The sequence below is a fragment of the Alnus glutinosa genome, chromosome 6, assembly GCF_958979055.1.
Source record: "Alnus glutinosa chromosome 6, dhAlnGlut1.1, whole genome shotgun sequence".
NCBI lineage: Eukaryota > Viridiplantae > Streptophyta > Magnoliopsida > Fagales > Betulaceae > Alnus > Alnus glutinosa.
This window is the reverse complement of record NC_084891.1, coordinates 16304930-16323328: the sequence shown is the minus strand read 5'-3', so window position 1 is coordinate 16323328 and position 18399 is coordinate 16304930. Positions and strand designations below refer to the sequence as shown.

The following is an 18399-nucleotide window of genomic DNA, read 5'->3' as shown; positions in this document are numbered from 1 at the left end:
CCAATTGACTAAATGAAATTTAGTCTCATCACCCATACCGTTCCAGAGAAAATTCCTTTGAAGCCGCTCCAGTTTTTTAGCTACACTCACAGGAATAGGGAACAGAGATAAATAATAAGAAGGAATGCTGGAAAGAGTACTGTGGATCAACGTCACCCTACCACCCTTGGATAAATAAAGTTTCTTCCAACTAGCCAGCCTTCGTTCCACCTTCTCGATAACCCCGTTCCAAATAGCAACAGATTTGAAAGACGCCCCCAACGGCATACCCAAATAAGTCATCGGCAAAGACCCAATTCTACACCCCAGAATGTGTGCCAAAGACTCCACATCTTCCACCTCGCCAATAGGGACCAATTCGGATTTGCCTAAATTGATCCTCAGCCCTGACACCGCTTCAAAACATAAGAAGGTACACCTCAAATTTCGAACGTGCTCGGCCTGTGCTCCACAAAAAATTAAGGTATCATCCGCAAACAATAAGTGATTCACCACTAAAGGTTCATTACCCCTAATGCCCACTGAGAAGCCTGACAACAAGCCTTGACGCATAGACTCATACAACATCCTGCTAAGCGCCTCCATAACCACCACAAACAACAAAGGAGAAAGAGGATCACCTTGCCTAATCCCCCGCGAGCTCTGAAAGAAACCAGAAGGGGTACCATTAACCAAGATGGAAAATTTTACTGTGGAAATGCACCATCTAATCCATTCCCTCCACCTCTCCCCAAACCCACATCTCTGAAGCATGTAAAGAAGGAAATCCCAATTCACGTGATCATAAGCTTTCTCCAAATCCAGTTTGCACAATAATCCGGCATCCCCTGACCGCATTTGGCTATCCAAACATTCGTTGGCTATAAGAACTGAATCCAAGATTTGCCTTCCACCAATAAAAGCATTCTGAGAGCTCGATATAATTTTCCCCAACACTGATTTGAGCCTGTTAGCAAGGACCTTAGAAATAATTTTATAGACCCCTCCCACCAAACTAATAGCCCTAAAATCCTTAACCTCCAACGCATCTGCATTTTTGGGAATTAAGGAAATAAAAGTTGCATTCAAGCTCCTCTCAAACTGGTGACTATTATGAAATTCCGAAAAAACCGCCATAATATCTTTTTTGAGAAACCCCCAATAATGCTGAAAGAATGCCATTGAAAAACCATCTGGACCCGGAGCCTTATCCCCGTTCATCTCCCGCACCACCTCCCACACCTCCTGCTCCTCAAAACCTCATTCTAACCAGAGACGCTCATCCGCGTCAATGGAGGAGAAAGAAATCCCATCCACCCTAGGCCGCCACAAAGTCTGCTCGGTGTACAGAGAGTCATAACAATTCACAATATGATCCTTAATTTCCACCAGATCAGAGGACAGAGCCCCATTGATCCTCAAAACTCCCACATGATTGTGCCTCCGATGGGAATTAGCCACCCTGTGAAAGAATTTAGTATTATTATCCCCTTCCTTTAGCCACAGAGCCCGAGATTTTTGCCTCCAATTAACCTCCTCACACAGGAGTGTTTTTTCTAGCTCCCTGATCATGTCTGACTTCTGAACCCGCTCCTCCTCCACTAGCCCCCGAGCTTCTTCAAAACACTCCAGCTCTTTAATGCCTTCCAATAATTCCTTCTTCTTCCCCACATCACCAAAAACCTCTGCATTCCATTTCTTCAAGTCCACCTTTAAGGCTTTCAACTTTTTAGTCAGCACATAACTTGGCTGTCCATGAAAATCATAAAACTCCCACCAATGTTGCACAAGATCTACAAAGCCATCGGATTTGAGCCACATGTTCTCAAATTTGAAGTATCCTTTCCTTTCTCTATGCACTCCACAATCCAACATCAAAGGAAAATGGTCCGATAAAAGTCTAGGCAAACGACTTTGTGACACCTCAGGGAAATGTTCTTTCCACTCCGGAGATAACAGAAACCTATCAATTTTAGACCATACCTGATTATTGGACCAAGTGAACTGCCCACCTTGGAGAGGAATATCCACCAAACTCTGCCCATGAATGAACTCCGAGAACTCTTCCATAGCAGCAAAAAAAGCACCAACTCCGGAACGTTCACTTGGAAACCGCACCACATTGAAATCTCCCCCAAAACACCACGGCCTATCCCACCAACTCATCAAACCAGCCATCTCATTCCACAACACCCTCCTCTCCCCATCATCATTAGGCCCATACACACCCCCAAGCACCCACAAAAAATTGTCATCAACGTTACGCAACGAAACAGCTAAAGTATACCGTCCCACGCAATCATCCACCTTCTCCACAACCCTCCTATCCCACATAATTAGGATCCCACCTGACGCCCCACTAGCCCCCATAAAGCACGAATCCACATGTTGGCAACCCCATAAGCTTCGAACCACCTCTCTAGTAATGACTTCCATTTTTGTCTCCATCAAACAAACCAAATCAGCCTTCCAATCTCTAATGAGCCCTTTAATACGCAATCTCTTGTCTAGCTCATTAATTCCCCTAACATTCCACGCAAGGATTTTAAGCTTCATTAACACTAAACAAGCCCCTACCTTTTCCTCTCCTTCTATAAGATTAAACCCCCTTCTTATCATAGTTAATGGAGCAATCCAGCCGTTTAATCTCCCTCTGACCTTTCACTCCTGACACAGAGGGAACCATAGCCAAGGATTGGACCCGCTTGGTTTCAATTAGCTCAAACAAAGCCAACAATTTATCTTCAAATTGGTCACATGACACTCCTATTAGTATGTAGTAACCCTTCACCCTCTCCATCACCCATCTAGGAGACACAATCGAACTGGAATCCTTGTCCATCTCCACTGCCAAAGGAAAAACCGATATCGGGCCCAAACCCTCTACCTCATCACCTACACCACCCTCCTCAAAAACAGAACTGAGCACAGATTGAGCACCAACAGAGAGTAACTCCTTTGAGCCCTCCTGCATGCTAGGGGAACCCCCACAAAAAACTTCCTCCTCCTCCGAGACCGGAACAATATCCAGCCCCCTCCCAACCCTCAACCCAGAAGATGACTCATGGGATAAGGGGCCAAAAACCAACGAAAAAACTGAGGGGGCAGAATCCGAAGCAACCACAAGGTCCGAAGGGTGCGAGCCAGACCCGACAACCAGCTCACCTTCTGCATGCATCGAAGAGTCGACCACAGCAAGGTTGGTCTCCATACCAAGCACGGACGGCGCAAACCCAGAGTTTGGTTCCGGTTGAGAGGCCAAGCTAGCAGAAGCCGACCCACCGGAAAACTCTGGACTCACCGGAGAGAAGCCCAGCAACTCAGACGAACCCACTCCATCCTCCAAAACCACTACCCCGAAATCAAGCAGAGGACCTCGCACAGGTCTGGGGGACTGAAGCTCCGGAGCAGAGAGACTTGACGGTAACGACAAAGGACACAACCCATCGGGAAGCTCAGAGACTGCCGAAATGTTCTCTGACCCGCCACAGCCCAACGCCATCGACGGACCCTCCTCATGACACACTGCCGAAGCAGCTAACGGGTCATAAGCTTTGGGTTTCTGAACTTTCGGAACCCAACGCAATCTCCTCTTCTTTTTCTTGTTTTTGTTCTTCCGCCCAACTCGCTTGGGCTTAAAGCCAGGCCCAATCGAAAGCAGCCCCTCACAGACCCTGCTAAGGGCATGCTCCACGTCAGCCTTCAACTTCTCCAGTTGGCTTTTCCACGACAAAAGGGAGGGAAACGTGTGTTCCACCCCTGTCAGCTGAAAATCTGCAGAAGGATCACCAAAGAAGAAATCATCCTTGCCTCGAGCGGCAGAAAATTCAGGCAGCCGACTGACACCCATCCCTTCCTTCACGTTCTCTGCGCCACAACGGTCACACAAGTCTTTGACCATTGGTTTCTCTGTTTTGAACAGCATCTTCTCCTTCACCAAGGGATCACGGCGTTTCACCTCTACCTGCACCACTGGATGAGACAGCTTCTTCTCCACCTCCAGACCATTAGCACCCCTGCGCAGAACAACCACGAAGGAAGACACTCCGTTTTTGCCGGGAGAAACGACATGGACCGAAGGGGCATTATCTTCATTAATAACATCACCTGCTCTCAGCTTCTCTGGGGTTGATGCAACACGAGACATGCCAAGCCCATCCGGGAATTTGAGAAAATCACTGACCTTACCCAACTCAAGAACAACTTTCCTCCAGCCCCACCCCTCATAACCTTCAGGGAAATAGATAATCCCTCTCCGGCCACCCACAGCATAAACTGCCACTTCGAGAAACCTGCCAGCTACATTACCACCTCGTCTAACAATAAGCACCTTAGACCCCTCCCTGAACGATCTAACAAAGTCCTTTTCCCCCGGATACCACAGCAGACTCTCCATCGTTGAAACTAGCCACCCAACACTTTGAGCACCAAGCAATACCAAACCTGAGAAGTTCCTCCTCCTTTCTTCCAATCTCACCACCGAGGCTCCTTCTACCACCGTAAACACAAACGACTTTGCCTCCACGCAACACCGCCTCTCCATGTTTAAATCAGAAGCAAAGCAATTAAAAGAAACTTCGATTGTGAGATATACATGGAAAGATGATGCGAAAAAAGTTATTAATATTTAATTTTCAAAGAGTCAATGGTATTAAGTGTTGCCCTTGTTTTGGTAATTCAATAAATAGGTGATTGTCCTAAAGTATTTTAGGCAATTAAATAAATAGGCGTTGCCCTAGATTATGTTAGATAAGTCAATAAATGGATGTTGCCATAAGGTTTAGTTGTGAGTCTATTTAAGCATACTTTGTACTCCATTGGAGGCAGACTTTATGGAATATATATATATATAGGAGGAATTGATTCTCCCTCTCCTTCTCTTCCCCCTCTTCTCTCTCTTTCTCTCCCCAACTTTTTCTCTCTTCTCTCTCTCTTTCCAGCTTCTCTCTTTCTAGCTTCTTTCTCTCTCATCTTTTAGCTTCTCTCTCTCTTTTCCCTACTTTCACAATGTGAGTTTTGTGTTTATTGTTTATCCCACATCAAATTGGTAGACCACCTCACCAAAACCAACTCCAGCGAAATTTGGCCAGCTACACTTCCAGCCACCGCCACCCAAACACCCAGTATCCCAGACGCACCACCAACCACAGCACCCCTGCCTCAATTTGTTGGTCGTGCTCGCCGTCCTGCCCAAACAGCACCGTATCAACAGACCCACTCCGCTCAACAACCCACGGTGCCTGAACGAGAGAGACCAGCACTTGGTCCTTCCACATCAGCCACCAGTGCACCATCCCTCTGCCCTCGCAATCCCATCGGCCACCAACCCATGCCGAAAACCATCTTCAGTAGCTTGGCAGCACGCACATAACTCCACTATGATTGGCACTATTGCTGTTCACGTTTAACCCATCGAAATTCACAAAAGATCTTCCTGGTCTTTCAACCTTGGGTATTTCATTGGGTTTTGAGAGACATATAAATGAGTTATTTGTGATCTCTTGGTCAGCAGGTCAACACAGCAAGAAAATATTGAGGAAGACAACAACACGTGAAAGCAGGGACGAGTTTGTTTTGAGAGAGAAAAAAAAAAAAAAAAAGTGTTGGATGAATGCTGCCCACTTCTCAAACCGAGGCTGGTTGGACATTTTCAAGACTTGGGGCTTGGGTCCAAAAAAAATTTGAGCATATGCTTTCACCCTTTCAGAATTTTGAAACTCGAGGTCAAGCTTTTTTCAACAGGGGGAATGATGTTAAACAAGTTATTAGTATTTAATTTTATGTTTTATTTAATTTCCAAGAGTCAATGGTATTAAGTGTTGCCCTAGATTGTTTTGGTAATTCGAAATAGGTGATTGTCCTAAAGTATTTTAGGCAATATAATAAATAGACGTTTCCCTAGATCAAAAAAAAAAAAAATATATATATATATATATATATATATATAGAGTTTTCGTTTTGCCGGTCTGTTGGGGTGTGATTCTCGTAGGGGAGTCTATCAGCGTGCTCTTTGGTTTGGGTGGTTCTTTTTCCGGCGATGTAATTTTTGGCTTTGCTTGGTCGTCGGTGCTCCAGGGGTGTTGTGAGATGGATAAGAAATTTTTAGTGGAGTCGAAGTTTTTTGCTTTTTCTGTTTTGGCTGGGGCGTCGGCGCTGAGGGTGGAGGAGAAGAGGAAAAACTTTCTGGGAGTGGTCATATTGAATTATCAGAGCTCCGAATGGCTTGCGTCAATGTTGGAAGTGTTGTTGGGTTTACCGGAAGAGCAAGAAATTGTAAAGTCGTTCAGAGAGGGATCGAAACTTCTGATTGCTTGAAGAGGTGGGAACAAAGATGGGACGCTTTTTAGAGGTTTCTTCATTCGGGTTGGGTGGTCGGAAAGGGTTCATTGTTATCCCCAAGGGCCGTGGAGGGTGGGGTTGGATCAAATTCTCTGATGAGCTGAGAAAGGTTGTTGATTTTCTCTCTAGCCCGGTGGGTAGTGGGAGCGGTTCCTCTTCTTCTTCGGAGAATAACGAAGTGAAGGCTGTTCAGCCAAGTTTGGGTTTGGCTCCGAAGTGGACGGGAACCTCTTTTGCGGAGGTTTTGAGGTCGGTTCCAGCCATTGCTGCAAAGGAGTTGTCCATCGTGGGTGGCGGTCGTTCCAGGTCAAGGGCTTCGTTGCTGGAGCCTTGTGAGCTTGATCTTCTTCCAACGGTGTGGCAAGCAGAGTTTGTACAGAGAACAGCAGTGGATTGCTTCTCGGTGGAGTCGCATCAGCTCAACATGTTGGACAAAGACCGTCCTCTTCGTCCGCAGGGTAAGAAGAGTCCCTCTTGCTCAAATTTGAAAATCGAACATTCAAGGCTGCGGACATGGCGTAAGTTGGGTACCGGGTTTTTTTTGGCTTTGGGCAGGGCCATAAGGAATCTCCTGGACCGTTTTGCCAGGTCGGGGCTAAGTCGTAAATCTTCTAGTTTCCGCGTGGCTCGTCTCATGCCGAAAGCTATTCTGGTTCGACCTCCTCCTAGGGGTTTGGAGGTTGCTGCGTCGGTAGCCACAGAGGGCGCGGGTCCGACGATCTCAGTTTCTGTTGGGGGTTCCATTAGGTCGGAGCCCTCGTCGTCGGCAGTTACAGGGATGACGTCGTTTATGCCTTCCACCGGGGGTGAGTCGATCAACGTCCATACGGTACTTTCAAGTCAGACTCCAGCCTCTAAAGAATCTTCTGAGGGTAAGGGTATGGTGTCATCGGGTTCTTTTGGGTTATGTCACCCTCCTCTGCTGGCACTGGAGTTGTTGCTTCCGGTGGCTCCGGCAGCTTCTCAGGGTTCTGTCTCCTTGTTGGTCAGTTCTGAGTTGAACTCATCTCCGGTGTCCTCCTCTCTAGTCTCTGCGGTTCCTTCTGTGCAAGCCCACGCAGCTTCTTCTTTTCATGTCTCTGCAGATCCAGTAGAAGAGAAGAAGTCTGTTGAAGATCCTAGTCGGATTTCAGAGTTATCCACTGGTTCGACTTTGGGAGAGAAAGTCCGAGATGCAGTCTATTGGTGGAGGAAGGAAGTATCAAAGCTTCAAGAGAAGAAGGATCAGCCTATTGTTTGCGATCAGAATTGGGAGAAGGATTGTTGGAGAATCGAGGCAGAGCTCTGTGGGAAGATCTCCGAGGTGTATCCGTGGGCGACAAAAGAACAGAGACAGAAGCATCGGGAGATTTGGGGTGAGATGATTGAGAACAAGAAATGCGAGAGTAAAAGGGAGCTTCAGAATCTACAAAGTTCCGTAAATTACGGAGACATCAAAGCTTCTTCGAGGTGTAGGAGAGACAAGGCCAATAGGTCGTAGGGTTGGCTGCTTTGAGGGTTTTTTGTGGGTTGTTCTCAGGTTTTCTTGGTTTTTTGGGTGCTGTTTGGTTTCTTTTGCGGGTAGTACTTTAGTTGGTTCTTTGTTTTCTAGGTTTTGACTTAAGGCTGTTTCCTGGGTTTTTTTCGGGTCAGCTGTGGTTCTCCTGAGTATACTTCTTGTGTACATAGGGGCGCCTTATGCTTTCTTTTCAATCAAATCTACTTACTTATCAAAATATATATATATATATATATATATATATATATATATATGAGGAATTGATTCTCCCTCTCCTTCTCTTCCCCCTCTTCTCTCTCTTTCTCTCCCTAGCTTCTTCTCTCTTCTCTCTCTTTCCCGGCTTTTCTCTTTCTAGCTTCTTCTTTCTCTCTCCTCTTTTAGCTTCTTTCCTCTCTCTCTTTTCCCTACTTTCACCGTGTGAGTTTTGTGTTTATTGTTTGTCCTACATCAAAAGAACCTAGTAGGATACCAAAGAAGTCAACATCTCTAGTAGCACATATTTATAGATGGACAAATGAATACACACGGCAATTATCTTTGAAGGTAGTGCAGCACTATAATATTCGCCTCTTTACTAGATAAATAATTTGACGGGGAGCAGGGCACATAAAATAAACAACTTGCCTAAAGGAAACTTATCAATGAAAGGAAAAAGGTAAAAGCGGGAAGATCTACACAACTACCGAAAGCCAGATGAGAGAGAGAGAGAGAGAGGACTACAACATAAAGAATATCAGGAGAAAGCACATAAGTGATAATTTTACAGTCTTACTTGTAAAGATAGATCCTTACCAAGCCAAGGTGATACCAGTACAGAATTTTCAAATTATTCTTGAAATTCTCAATTTATCTTGGCTTTTTCACTCAGCAAATGAAATGCACATTAAACTTGAGAGGTTCAATATATCCCAAGTTATTCTCAAATTTCCCGGTTTTAATGAATTATTCACTAGTTATTCCAAGATAGAAAACTTATTACATTTTTCAATATTATAAGGAAAATACATGTTTCTTACTTACTAAAATTAGATTATTTCATACCATCTAATTTATCATGAATTTCCAAAAATTGATAACAACTAATTTTCTAAAAGACCCTTGAGGAGTTCAGATGACATAATTGGCTTCCTAAAGTTCTCCATTATTTTTCTGAACTTCCCAGACAATATCCAGATTATGAAAAACATATCGTTGCCTAGAACCCAAATAGCGAACTTGTTACAATGAAGAGAACAAGGGAGTCTACCTAGTGCCTATCAAGTTGCTTTCTATCTTCCAGGCAGTTTGAGAATCTCTTAAGCCACCTTAACCATCACCTGGGGATTTGGCAAAAACCTGCTCTTCCTGGGACAATAAGGACAAGACTGAAGCCTAACTTTATTTGTATCTTTGGATAGCTGCTTATGTTTCTTTCTCCTTTGTCTATTAGTTATAGTTATTTCCTTATCATTTTTACGCCTTTTACCTAGGTGCTTCCTCTTTTATACTTCCAGTGTACCTAGAGGCGCCTTTACAATTTTAATGATAATTATCGATTACTTATCAAAAAAAAGGGAGATGGACCAGGGGTAAGATCTGAGCTTGTATATAAAGAAGATGAACCACATTTTCATTATAATGTCCTCAACATGCTTGAACCAGGACATACAGTAAAAGGTAGTATGTCTAAGTTGTAATGTAGATCAAGTATGTTACGAACAAAATACTTGAACAGATATGCAAGTAAAAATACTTTTGAGCATAAAAATTTCCAAATTAAAAAAATGAGCAATAACAGCTCTCTAAGCAGAAGAGCAAGCATGTCTCTGACCAAAGATATAACCCATTGCTGAACACATTCAACTTCAAGATAAGGACTAGCCTTAATGAAGATAAGCAAAATACTAAAAGATGAAATAACAAAGGGGAAAAGATAAACCTGTAAGAAAACCCCAGGAGAAAATTCTGAAACAATGCCATCTTTTCCGGCTAAATCTACCGTCTTTAGAATGCTTATCACAGCTGGACGAGCCTGTACACGAAAATAAAATTAACAACTGCTGATCAATTAGAAAACATCATTATCCAAAAGGCAAGAAAAAACATAGCAAGAAATAACCCAGCCACCTGCTAAACACAAAAAGATGGATAACTAAACAGACCACAGGTAAGAAGTATTGAAGATCCCCGTAACGAAAGTTCCTCATCCTTCGCTTGAAGTGTCGGTTGCTTCGTTGTCGGCTCTGGTTGTAAGAGAAGTTGAGGTGGAAGGGGTTTTTCCCTTCCCTATGGGTGGTTCTTCCTCCGTCACTCCAACTGCTGACAAGGTTGATGATTTCAAATTGAATGGTTTGATTCAATCTCAAAAGTAGCCAGTAGGCTTTGGTTCGTCTTCGGAGATGATGGTTTGGGATCAAGGAGACGATTTGTGGGATGAGAAGGATGGAGATTTCCCTTACCCTTTGGGTGTTTTTCCTCCTGCCATTCCCTTGGATTGGGCTTTGGGTGGTGAGGGCCCTATGAACTTTACATGGGCGATATTCCAAATAGAGTCACTGCAGAATCGACACGTCCACTAGTCCAATGTTGGCGGAAGCCAATGTCCCAAGGTTTCATTTTCTATTGATCAAAAAGAGGTTGTCCCTCCTTCGACCACTTGACCAAGGCGGCCGGATTTATGGGGGTCTCGTGTGAGGGGTTCAAGGATACGACTTTGGCGGCGCTCCTAAAAGCCATTGAAGAGGATCATCATCGGGAGGTTAAGGGTGTGCATCCTAAGACTAGAGGTAGAAGGGAGCTGTTGAACTTAGAATGCTCCATAAACTATGGCATTGCTTGCTTGTCTTCTAGGCGTGGGAAAGGCAAGGCTCACGTGCTGCAACGTTGAGTGCTTCATGTGGGTTTCGGGTCAACGGGTTTTTGGTGTTTTATGGGTTTCGGGTTGGTGTGCTTGTAAGGTTTGAGGGTTTTTGAGTTTTATGGTTCTTTGTTGTTTTCTTTGGGTTTTTGTTAGGTGCTTCCTGTGTATACTGCCTGTATACTTAAATTACCTTACGCTTTTTTATAAAATGTCCATTACTAATAAAAATTAAAAAAATTTAAAAAAAAAATATTGAAGATGTATTTGCCAAGATATGGAATGATATTGAAATACACTTCTGTTATAATGTCATGATAGTCAATGAATTCGATTGTTCTTACTTTTCCAGTGGCTATCACCACTTTCACACCCCTTGAGACAGCCTCTTTCAAAGCCCTGGCATTTGCTGACGTAATTTGGCTTTTGTTGTTTAGTAGTGTACCTTCCATATGAAAAAGAAATATGTTATAAGCTAAGAAGAGAATGCAAAACATTTAAGGGTATCACAAGTGTTATCTCACCATCCATATCACAGAAGATATAGTTGAACTTCGGTTTATAAAATCGAAGACGGCCCTCTTTCTTCCTGTCTTTTAACAATCCAACTGTAAGATTATCTCATATAAACTTTTATATAGTATGTTATAGCTTCTAAAAGAAAATGAATGTATTTACCCAACACATCATTTCCAGAAGAAGAATGCTGAAACAGCATAATTGATAAACAGTGAAATTACCATCTGTTTTTTCCTCGTGAGAGTTTGCATTTGTTTCAGCATCATATGCACTCTGAATTAATCCTTTCCCCTTCCACCCAAGACTCTTCAAAAGGAGTTCTTCTTCCTTCTCCATCTCTGCCTCAGCCTCTTCACTAATCTCATGATCAAATCCCAAAAGATGTAAAAGCCCATGAACCTACAGGGATATCAAGTAGCTATGGTTCTGAGGTAGCATACTATATCTATCCATAACAATTTTGTTCAGATGCAAAAAGGGTGGGCGGGTAGAAAAGGATATGCCAAGTACATGGGCTATATACCAATGAGCTATGGCTCAACTGAAAAAATAAAAATAAAAGAAAAAGAAGATAGAAATTTCTTCCAAACTAGATTGGACGAATTTCCTCCAGCCCAGTCTATAAAACTGCCATGTGTATCTTAAGCATGTGAGAAGCACATGCTTTTTTTAGTAATTCTATTAAAAAATCGTATGTTTCTCACATGCTAATTAAAAAACCATGTTCTTCTCACATACTAAATGACATATGGCAAATTTATAGAATAGGTTGGACAGTCTGCTTCTATATTCTAGATATCAGATTTAACAATCCTCCTAGAGGAGGAAAAAGGAAACTTATTGTATTTTTTCCATCCCCCAATGTATTAAAAGCGGTTAAATACAACTATCCACATAAACTAAGGGGCTATTTGCAAGGAGAGTGATAGTTGTACACCAAGTGTACAACAAATGCACAACACCCCTTCACAAGGGGTGGGCCTCACAGTGTGTGGGGGCCACCCCTTGTGAAGGGGTGTTGTACATTTGTTGTACACTTAGTGTACAACTATCATTATTCTATTTGCAATGGTCCTACTCAAATACAAATTTTTCGATCAATACCTTAATTCAAAATTTCTTTGCAATGTTCATCCCACCATCCAAATAGTGTCAAAATAAAAATATTAGTGGGCAGATAGGTTGGGGTGTGCACTAATCTGTCAAAATTAACAGACTAGTACACATTAAAATGCAATCTCCATCCCGCGCCAATTCACTAATCTGTTAATTTTGACACCAACCTGAGAGTTGGGATGGACATTGCAAATTAATCTTGAATAACAGTGTTAGACCATAAAATTTGTAGTTTAAGGGAACATTACAAATGACTCAATAATTTAGGATGATTAGCTGCAATTATTTCTAAAAAGATGCATATAACTCCAACCTTCTGATTGTGGAATGTAACAGCCAGGCAAGCAAAAAATTTCTTTTTGATACCAAAATGGAACAACAGGTTTCACTTAATTGCTACAGAATTCAAGATTACCTTAAACTCATATTCCCAGCAGCTTGATTCTTCTAATTTCAGTTTTGCCAAAATTGATATTTGGTCTTTTAAGGGATCAGCAAAAATTCATGGGTATTATTTCAAGCAATTAAAACCATTGAGCCTTAGCTCGAATGGTACTTCCTCCCTTCGTAGCAAGATGAAGGGTGAGGTCGTGGGTTCAAGTCTCACAGGGTGTGTGTGTAACTTACCAATCAAAAAAAAAAAATTATTTCAAGCAATTAAAGAAAGTAAAATATATGAAAGATAAGGCTCCAGGGCCTACTGGCTTCTCTGTGGCCTTCTTCCAAGACTGCTGGGATGTGATCAAACCCGATCTCATGCGGGTTTTTCTTGACTTCCATGCTCGTAGCAATTTTGAGAAAAGCCTTAATGCTTCCTTTGTTGCTCCTATCCCAAAGAAAGCTGGGGCAATTGATATCTCCGACTTTCGGCCTATTAGTCTAGTGAGCGGGGTTTATAAGATTATCGCTAAAGTCCTTGCTAATAGAATGAGTAGTGTCATGGAGAATATCATTCCAAAGCCTCAAAACACTTTTGTTAAGGTAGGCAAATTCTGGACTCGGTTCTCATTGCTAGCGAATGTTTGGATAGTCGTATCAAGTCTGGCGAACCTGGGTTGCTTTGCAAGCTGGATATTGAGAAGGCTTTTGACCATATTAACTGGAATTTCCTTTAGTACATGCTGAAAAGATGTGGTTTTGGAGAGAAATGGTGTTCTTGGATAGCACATTGTATTTCCTCGATACGTTTCTCCGTCTTGGTTAATGGTTCTCCAGCTGGTTTCTCGGTTGCTCTCGTGAGTTGAGGCAAGCGATCCTCTGTCCCCTTTTCTATTCGTTATAGTCATGGAGGCTTTGAGCAAAATGATTACTGTTACTGTTGATCAAAGTCTTCTCTCAGGATTCTCTGCGGGATCTAGGCCTCCTACAGTTAATATCTCTCACTTGTTGTTCGTGGATGATACTTTGATTTTTTGTGGGGCCAACCTAATCACCTTCGCTATCTCCATGTTCTATTCTTATTTTTTGAAGCTGTTTATGATTAAAGGTTAATCTAGCCAAGTCTATTTTGGTTCCTGTGGGCATTGTGGATAATGTGGATGAGTTGGCTAACATCTTAGGTTGCGGGACTTCCTCTTTACCCCTGAAGTATATTGGCATTCCGATAGGGGCTTCTTACAAGGCTAAATCTATTTGGGATGGCATTGTGAAAAAGAATGTATTTGTCCAAGGGAGGCAGCGTCACCCTTATAAAGAGCACTCTATCCAACCTACCTATGTAATTTTTGTCCCTCTTCCCCATTCCTGCTAGTGTAGCTAATCGAATTTGAGAAGCTCCAACGTAAATTTTTATAGGGAGGGATAGGTGAAGAATTAATATTTCACCTAGTTAGCTGGTATAAGGTTTGCTCTCCGATCTCTAAGAGTGGGTTGGGTATCCGTGACTTGAGGAAGTTCAATCGCGCTCTGCTAGGTAAATGATTGTGGCGCTATTGTATTGAGAGATATGCTTGGTGGAGATTTGTGGTGAACTCCAAATAGGGGGGGGGGGGGGGGGGGGGGGGGGGGGGGGTGCTCCCAAAAGCCCACAGGAGCCTTTGGGGTGGGGTTGTGGAAGAATGTTAGAAAAGGGTGAAAGATTTTCTCAAGCTGCACTAGATTCGAAGTGAGGGATGGGACCAAAATTAGCTTTTGGCATGATATGTGATGTGGAGATATGGCTCTCAAGGTAGCTTTCATTGCCCTTTTTTTTTTTATAAGTAAGTAAGTTTATTAAAAAGCGTAAGGCGCCCCTAAGTACACCGGGGGACGCGAGCAGCCAAAGCCAGCACAAAAAAAGAAAAAAAAAACCCAAAAAAACCCCAAGAGGATCAAGCCCGAAACCCACCAAAAACCCCAAAAGGAAAACCCTAGACCCCGAAAAAAAAACCCAAAACAACTCACAAAAGAAACCTAGAGACAACCCAAAAGCCCTCTAAAGAACACTACCCTACAACTTGAGGCCCTTTCCTTTCCTGCGCCTAGAGGAGTCTAAAGCAACACCATAGTTAACGGAACTTTGCAAATTCAGCAACTCCCTCTTTCCCTTCGATTTCTGGCGCGCTATCATCTTCTCACGCAGAAATTCCTCTTCCATGGCATCCCGAATAGCCAAAGCCTCCTCCTCAAAATCACCATCCATATCCCAATCCAAGGGCAAACCATCCCAAAAATCATTGACGTCCTCCCAAACCACAACCTCCCCGTTATGATCAAATCCAACCGGCCAATTTCGAGATTGGCAGCCTCTCGAAGAGGAGGAAGGGCCAACCATCCCTAAAACATTTGCCTTCCGAGGCAAGGTGGGAGAAACTGGCACCTTCGGACGATGGTTGAGAAACCACTTCTTAAGACCCAGCTTCACTGGGGGCTCCGGAGAATCTGCAACCTTCTTAACTGGCGTCTCACTGTCAGCACAACCAGGAATCAGACAAGAAGAGGCAGAAACCGGAGAAGGAGCTGGATCTGCTGGACAAGACAGATCAGAAGCCGGCACTGGGGGAAAGAAGAAAACGCTAGCCCCTCTCCCGGAAGAAGGCAAATACAGAACCGACCCAGGAGAAGGCAACGACGGTGGTTCCGTCTGAAGAGAGCACCCAAGAATCGCTGACGGAGTCGGATCCGCGGTCACAGTGGCTCTCGACGGAGCATCCTCTAAACCCCCAGTAAAAGAACGAGCCAGACGCAACCCAGAAGACAACTCCGACGTCGACTCCGGCAAGGATCTAACATTCGGCAAAGCCGTTCATTGCCCTTTTTGATATCGCCCTAGCAAAGGATGCCTATGTTGCAAATAATTTGGAGTTTTTTGGCGGTTCCAACCAATGGAACATGAGCTTTGCTAGAGAGGCGCGTGATTGGGAGGTGAATGTTTTCGCTTCCTTCTTCCAGGTGCTGCATTCAGTTAAAATTTGAAGAGACGGTGAAGACAAGCTTTGGTGGGTCCCTTCTAAAAAAGGTTTGTTCAAGGTCAAGTCTTCCTTCTACTCCTTGGTTTGCTCGGAAGGCACTCATTTTTCCTAGAAGAGTGTGTAGTAGACTCAAGCTCCTTCAAGGGCGGCCTTTTTTACGTGGTCGACGACTCTTGGAAAGATCCTCTCCTTGGACAATCTCAGGAAGCACCACATTATCGTGATCAACAGATGTTGCATATGTAAGAAAACTGAGGAGTCTGTGGACCATCTTCTTCTCCACTGCGATATGGATTTTGTTGTGTGGAATATCGCTTTGGGATGTTCTGAGTTATGCCTCGACGTGTTTTCAATCTGCTTGCTTGCTGGTGGTCCTCGAGTAGGTCGAGTAGTTCTAAGGTGTGGGAAATGGCGCATACTTGCCTCTTTTGGTGCTTATAGATAGAAATAAATAATCGGAGCTTTGAGGATTTAGAAAAGACCTCGGAGGAGATTTTATCCTCCTTTTACCACACTTGGTATCTTTGGACTACGGCTTATGTGTCCCCTCTTTCTTTTAGTTTTAATGATTTTCTAACTTGTTTCTCTAGTTAGGCATCTCTTTCTATATACTCCCAGTGCACTAAAGAGTGTCTTACGCTTTTTATGAGATTGCCTTATTACTTATCAAAAAAAATATGAAAGGGAAAGCAGTAGAACAACTTATCTAAAGATAATCATAAGAGAACAGAGATCAAGGTAGTAAAACACAAAAACTTGAAAAAATAAATAGAAAATAGCACAAATATCCATAGACCAACCATGAGGATGCGTATCTCATCAAGAAGAGTGTGCCCTCTTTCCTCAGCTTGTCTAGCAGCTGTCTCGACAGAAATTACAATGTCACCTAACATAAGCTGCAATCATGAGAAAATGTCAAGTTTTTTTATGGCTAAAGATGAATTCTTTAGTTAATGTCTTGGAGTTCTTACAATTGGAAGCTTAAGTTCAGGGGCATGTTGCGACATGGAGAGAACATCAGTGGCATGATCCTCATCCCTCCATTCTTTATTAAGTTTGCAAATAAACTCGTCATTGCAAAGAAGCAAAGACAACTCTACACTTTCAAATCCACCAACATCACTTATAGCAGTATCCCTTGTTTTATACCTTGAATCTTTTAAACCATCGAAAGCTACCTTCATTGCCATTGGAACATTTAAACGAAGCATCTCTGAAATACTCTGCAGCATGTACAAAATGACAGATGGAAGAGCAAAATCATCAATCAAAAAGAGAACTCTAGATATTACACGAATGATCCTACATGCGTCATGTTTACTCTACAATATCATCTGAGAGGAAGAACTTCCGCTAAAAAATATCACACGGAACTTGCAAGACTTGCTCCATAACTCAACTGCTGCTTATGGACTACCAACTGCTATTTAAAAGTAACCAAGTTCAACCCAAATTCGAAGTTAAAACCTTACATGATAAGTCTACAATTTATTTTTTCGATGAAAAAAAAAACAAAAAAAAAAAAGAGGAATCTACAAAGACATGGAGAACAGCTCGTTCTACACACAAATGATGGCAATTATATTGCACATATATATGGTTCAGGCATTTGTTCATATAATCTCACTAAAGAGAAAGCCATTTTCAGGACCAAAAACTCCAAATTGACTCATTTCCACGTGAACATTAACATCGAGAGCGCACAGGCAATAAGACAAACATGACCAGTATTGGCTTTCTGATCCGCTTCCACTATTCTTTGTTTGAACAAAAACAACTCCTTCTATAATCAAAACTAAACCCTTCAAATTAGAATACTTCCAGCTATACATTATGCAATTATATTACAAAGAAAGACACGGGGGGGAAGGGTACCAGAACTTCAGGATCGTCAGGCAAATCTTCTTCGATGCAAATACTGACAATGAGCTCCAACTCCTTTTCTTTACCCTTCACAGCCCGCCTCCTCACTTTCCGATACTCTCTCTGCTGCGAAGCCCAAACCCTTCCCAGCGGCGTCAAGGCCCTCCCATTGTCTCTGCACTGAGCGTGGAATCCCCGACCGGAAAGAGAAGATTTCAGAGACGGACAGACCCCGAAACGATTCGCATTGGTATCGAGACCTAAACGCGGGGAAAGGCAGATGGAAGCGATGGCGTTTGGAGTGGGGATTAGACGGACCGGGGCGGCGCGTGGGAGGACACGCGCCATGGGAGTGGCGACGGAGGGTAGGGGAGGCGGGTGGAGGGGGCGGAGGAGAGGGGAGAGGCGGGGGAGCATATAGAGGAGGATTTGAAGAAGAAATGTGAGGTTTGCTGGCGTTGGTTTTGTGCGTTGGGAAGTGACAGTGACATGAACGAAGCTAAAGAAAGGCTTTCAGTCCCCAAGAACAAGTGTCATCTCCTTCGACACTGCGCATGGGATCCCTCGAGCGGCTTTGGTTTTACCGTTTGAACAACTTGGGAAGTGATTGTTTTGATATAAAAATTAAAGAAAATTTAAATTTTATGAGAAAAAATTATTTAGTAATAAAAGAAATGGTTAAATATATTTTTAGTAATTGCGATTTAAAGACTTTAATTACCTACTTCGGTCTTATTTCATATAGTAGATAATATATCGTTTATGGCTAAAAACAAAAAATGGTATTTCCTCCTAACTGCCATTCATAAATTAGCAAAAGTTCACGTCAATTTTGTGAATTTTAATTGTACTCGCAAGTG

The 18399-nt window shown here is 43.0% G+C and overlaps 1 protein-coding gene across 2 annotated transcripts in view; it reads right to left on the bottom strand.

Annotated features, from left to right (window-relative positions):
* The window catches only part of LOC133870810 (endoribonuclease YBEY, chloroplastic), a 30070-nt gene extending 11955 nt beyond the window's left edge, over positions 1 to 18115 (bottom strand). The window contains exons 1-7 of one of the 2 annotated variants that reach the window (XM_062308036.1): positions 17552 to 18115; positions 16648 to 16899; positions 16477 to 16572; positions 11393 to 11570; positions 11177 to 11245; positions 10997 to 11097; positions 9735 to 9827 (exon numbers count right to left, since the gene is read on the bottom strand). In XM_062308036.1, coding sequence (XP_062164020.1) covers positions 9735 to 9827; positions 10997 to 11097; positions 11177 to 11245; positions 11393 to 11570; positions 16477 to 16572; positions 16648 to 16899; positions 17552 to 17956 — 1194 coding nt within the window. In that variant the 5' untranslated portion in view covers positions 17957 to 18115. The remainder of the gene's footprint in view (positions 1 to 9734; positions 9828 to 10996; positions 11098 to 11176; positions 11246 to 11392; positions 11571 to 16476; positions 16573 to 16647; positions 16900 to 17551) is intronic. The other variant, XM_062308037.1, reaches the window with a different exon arrangement.
* Positions 18116 to 18399: the final 284 nt, after the last annotated feature.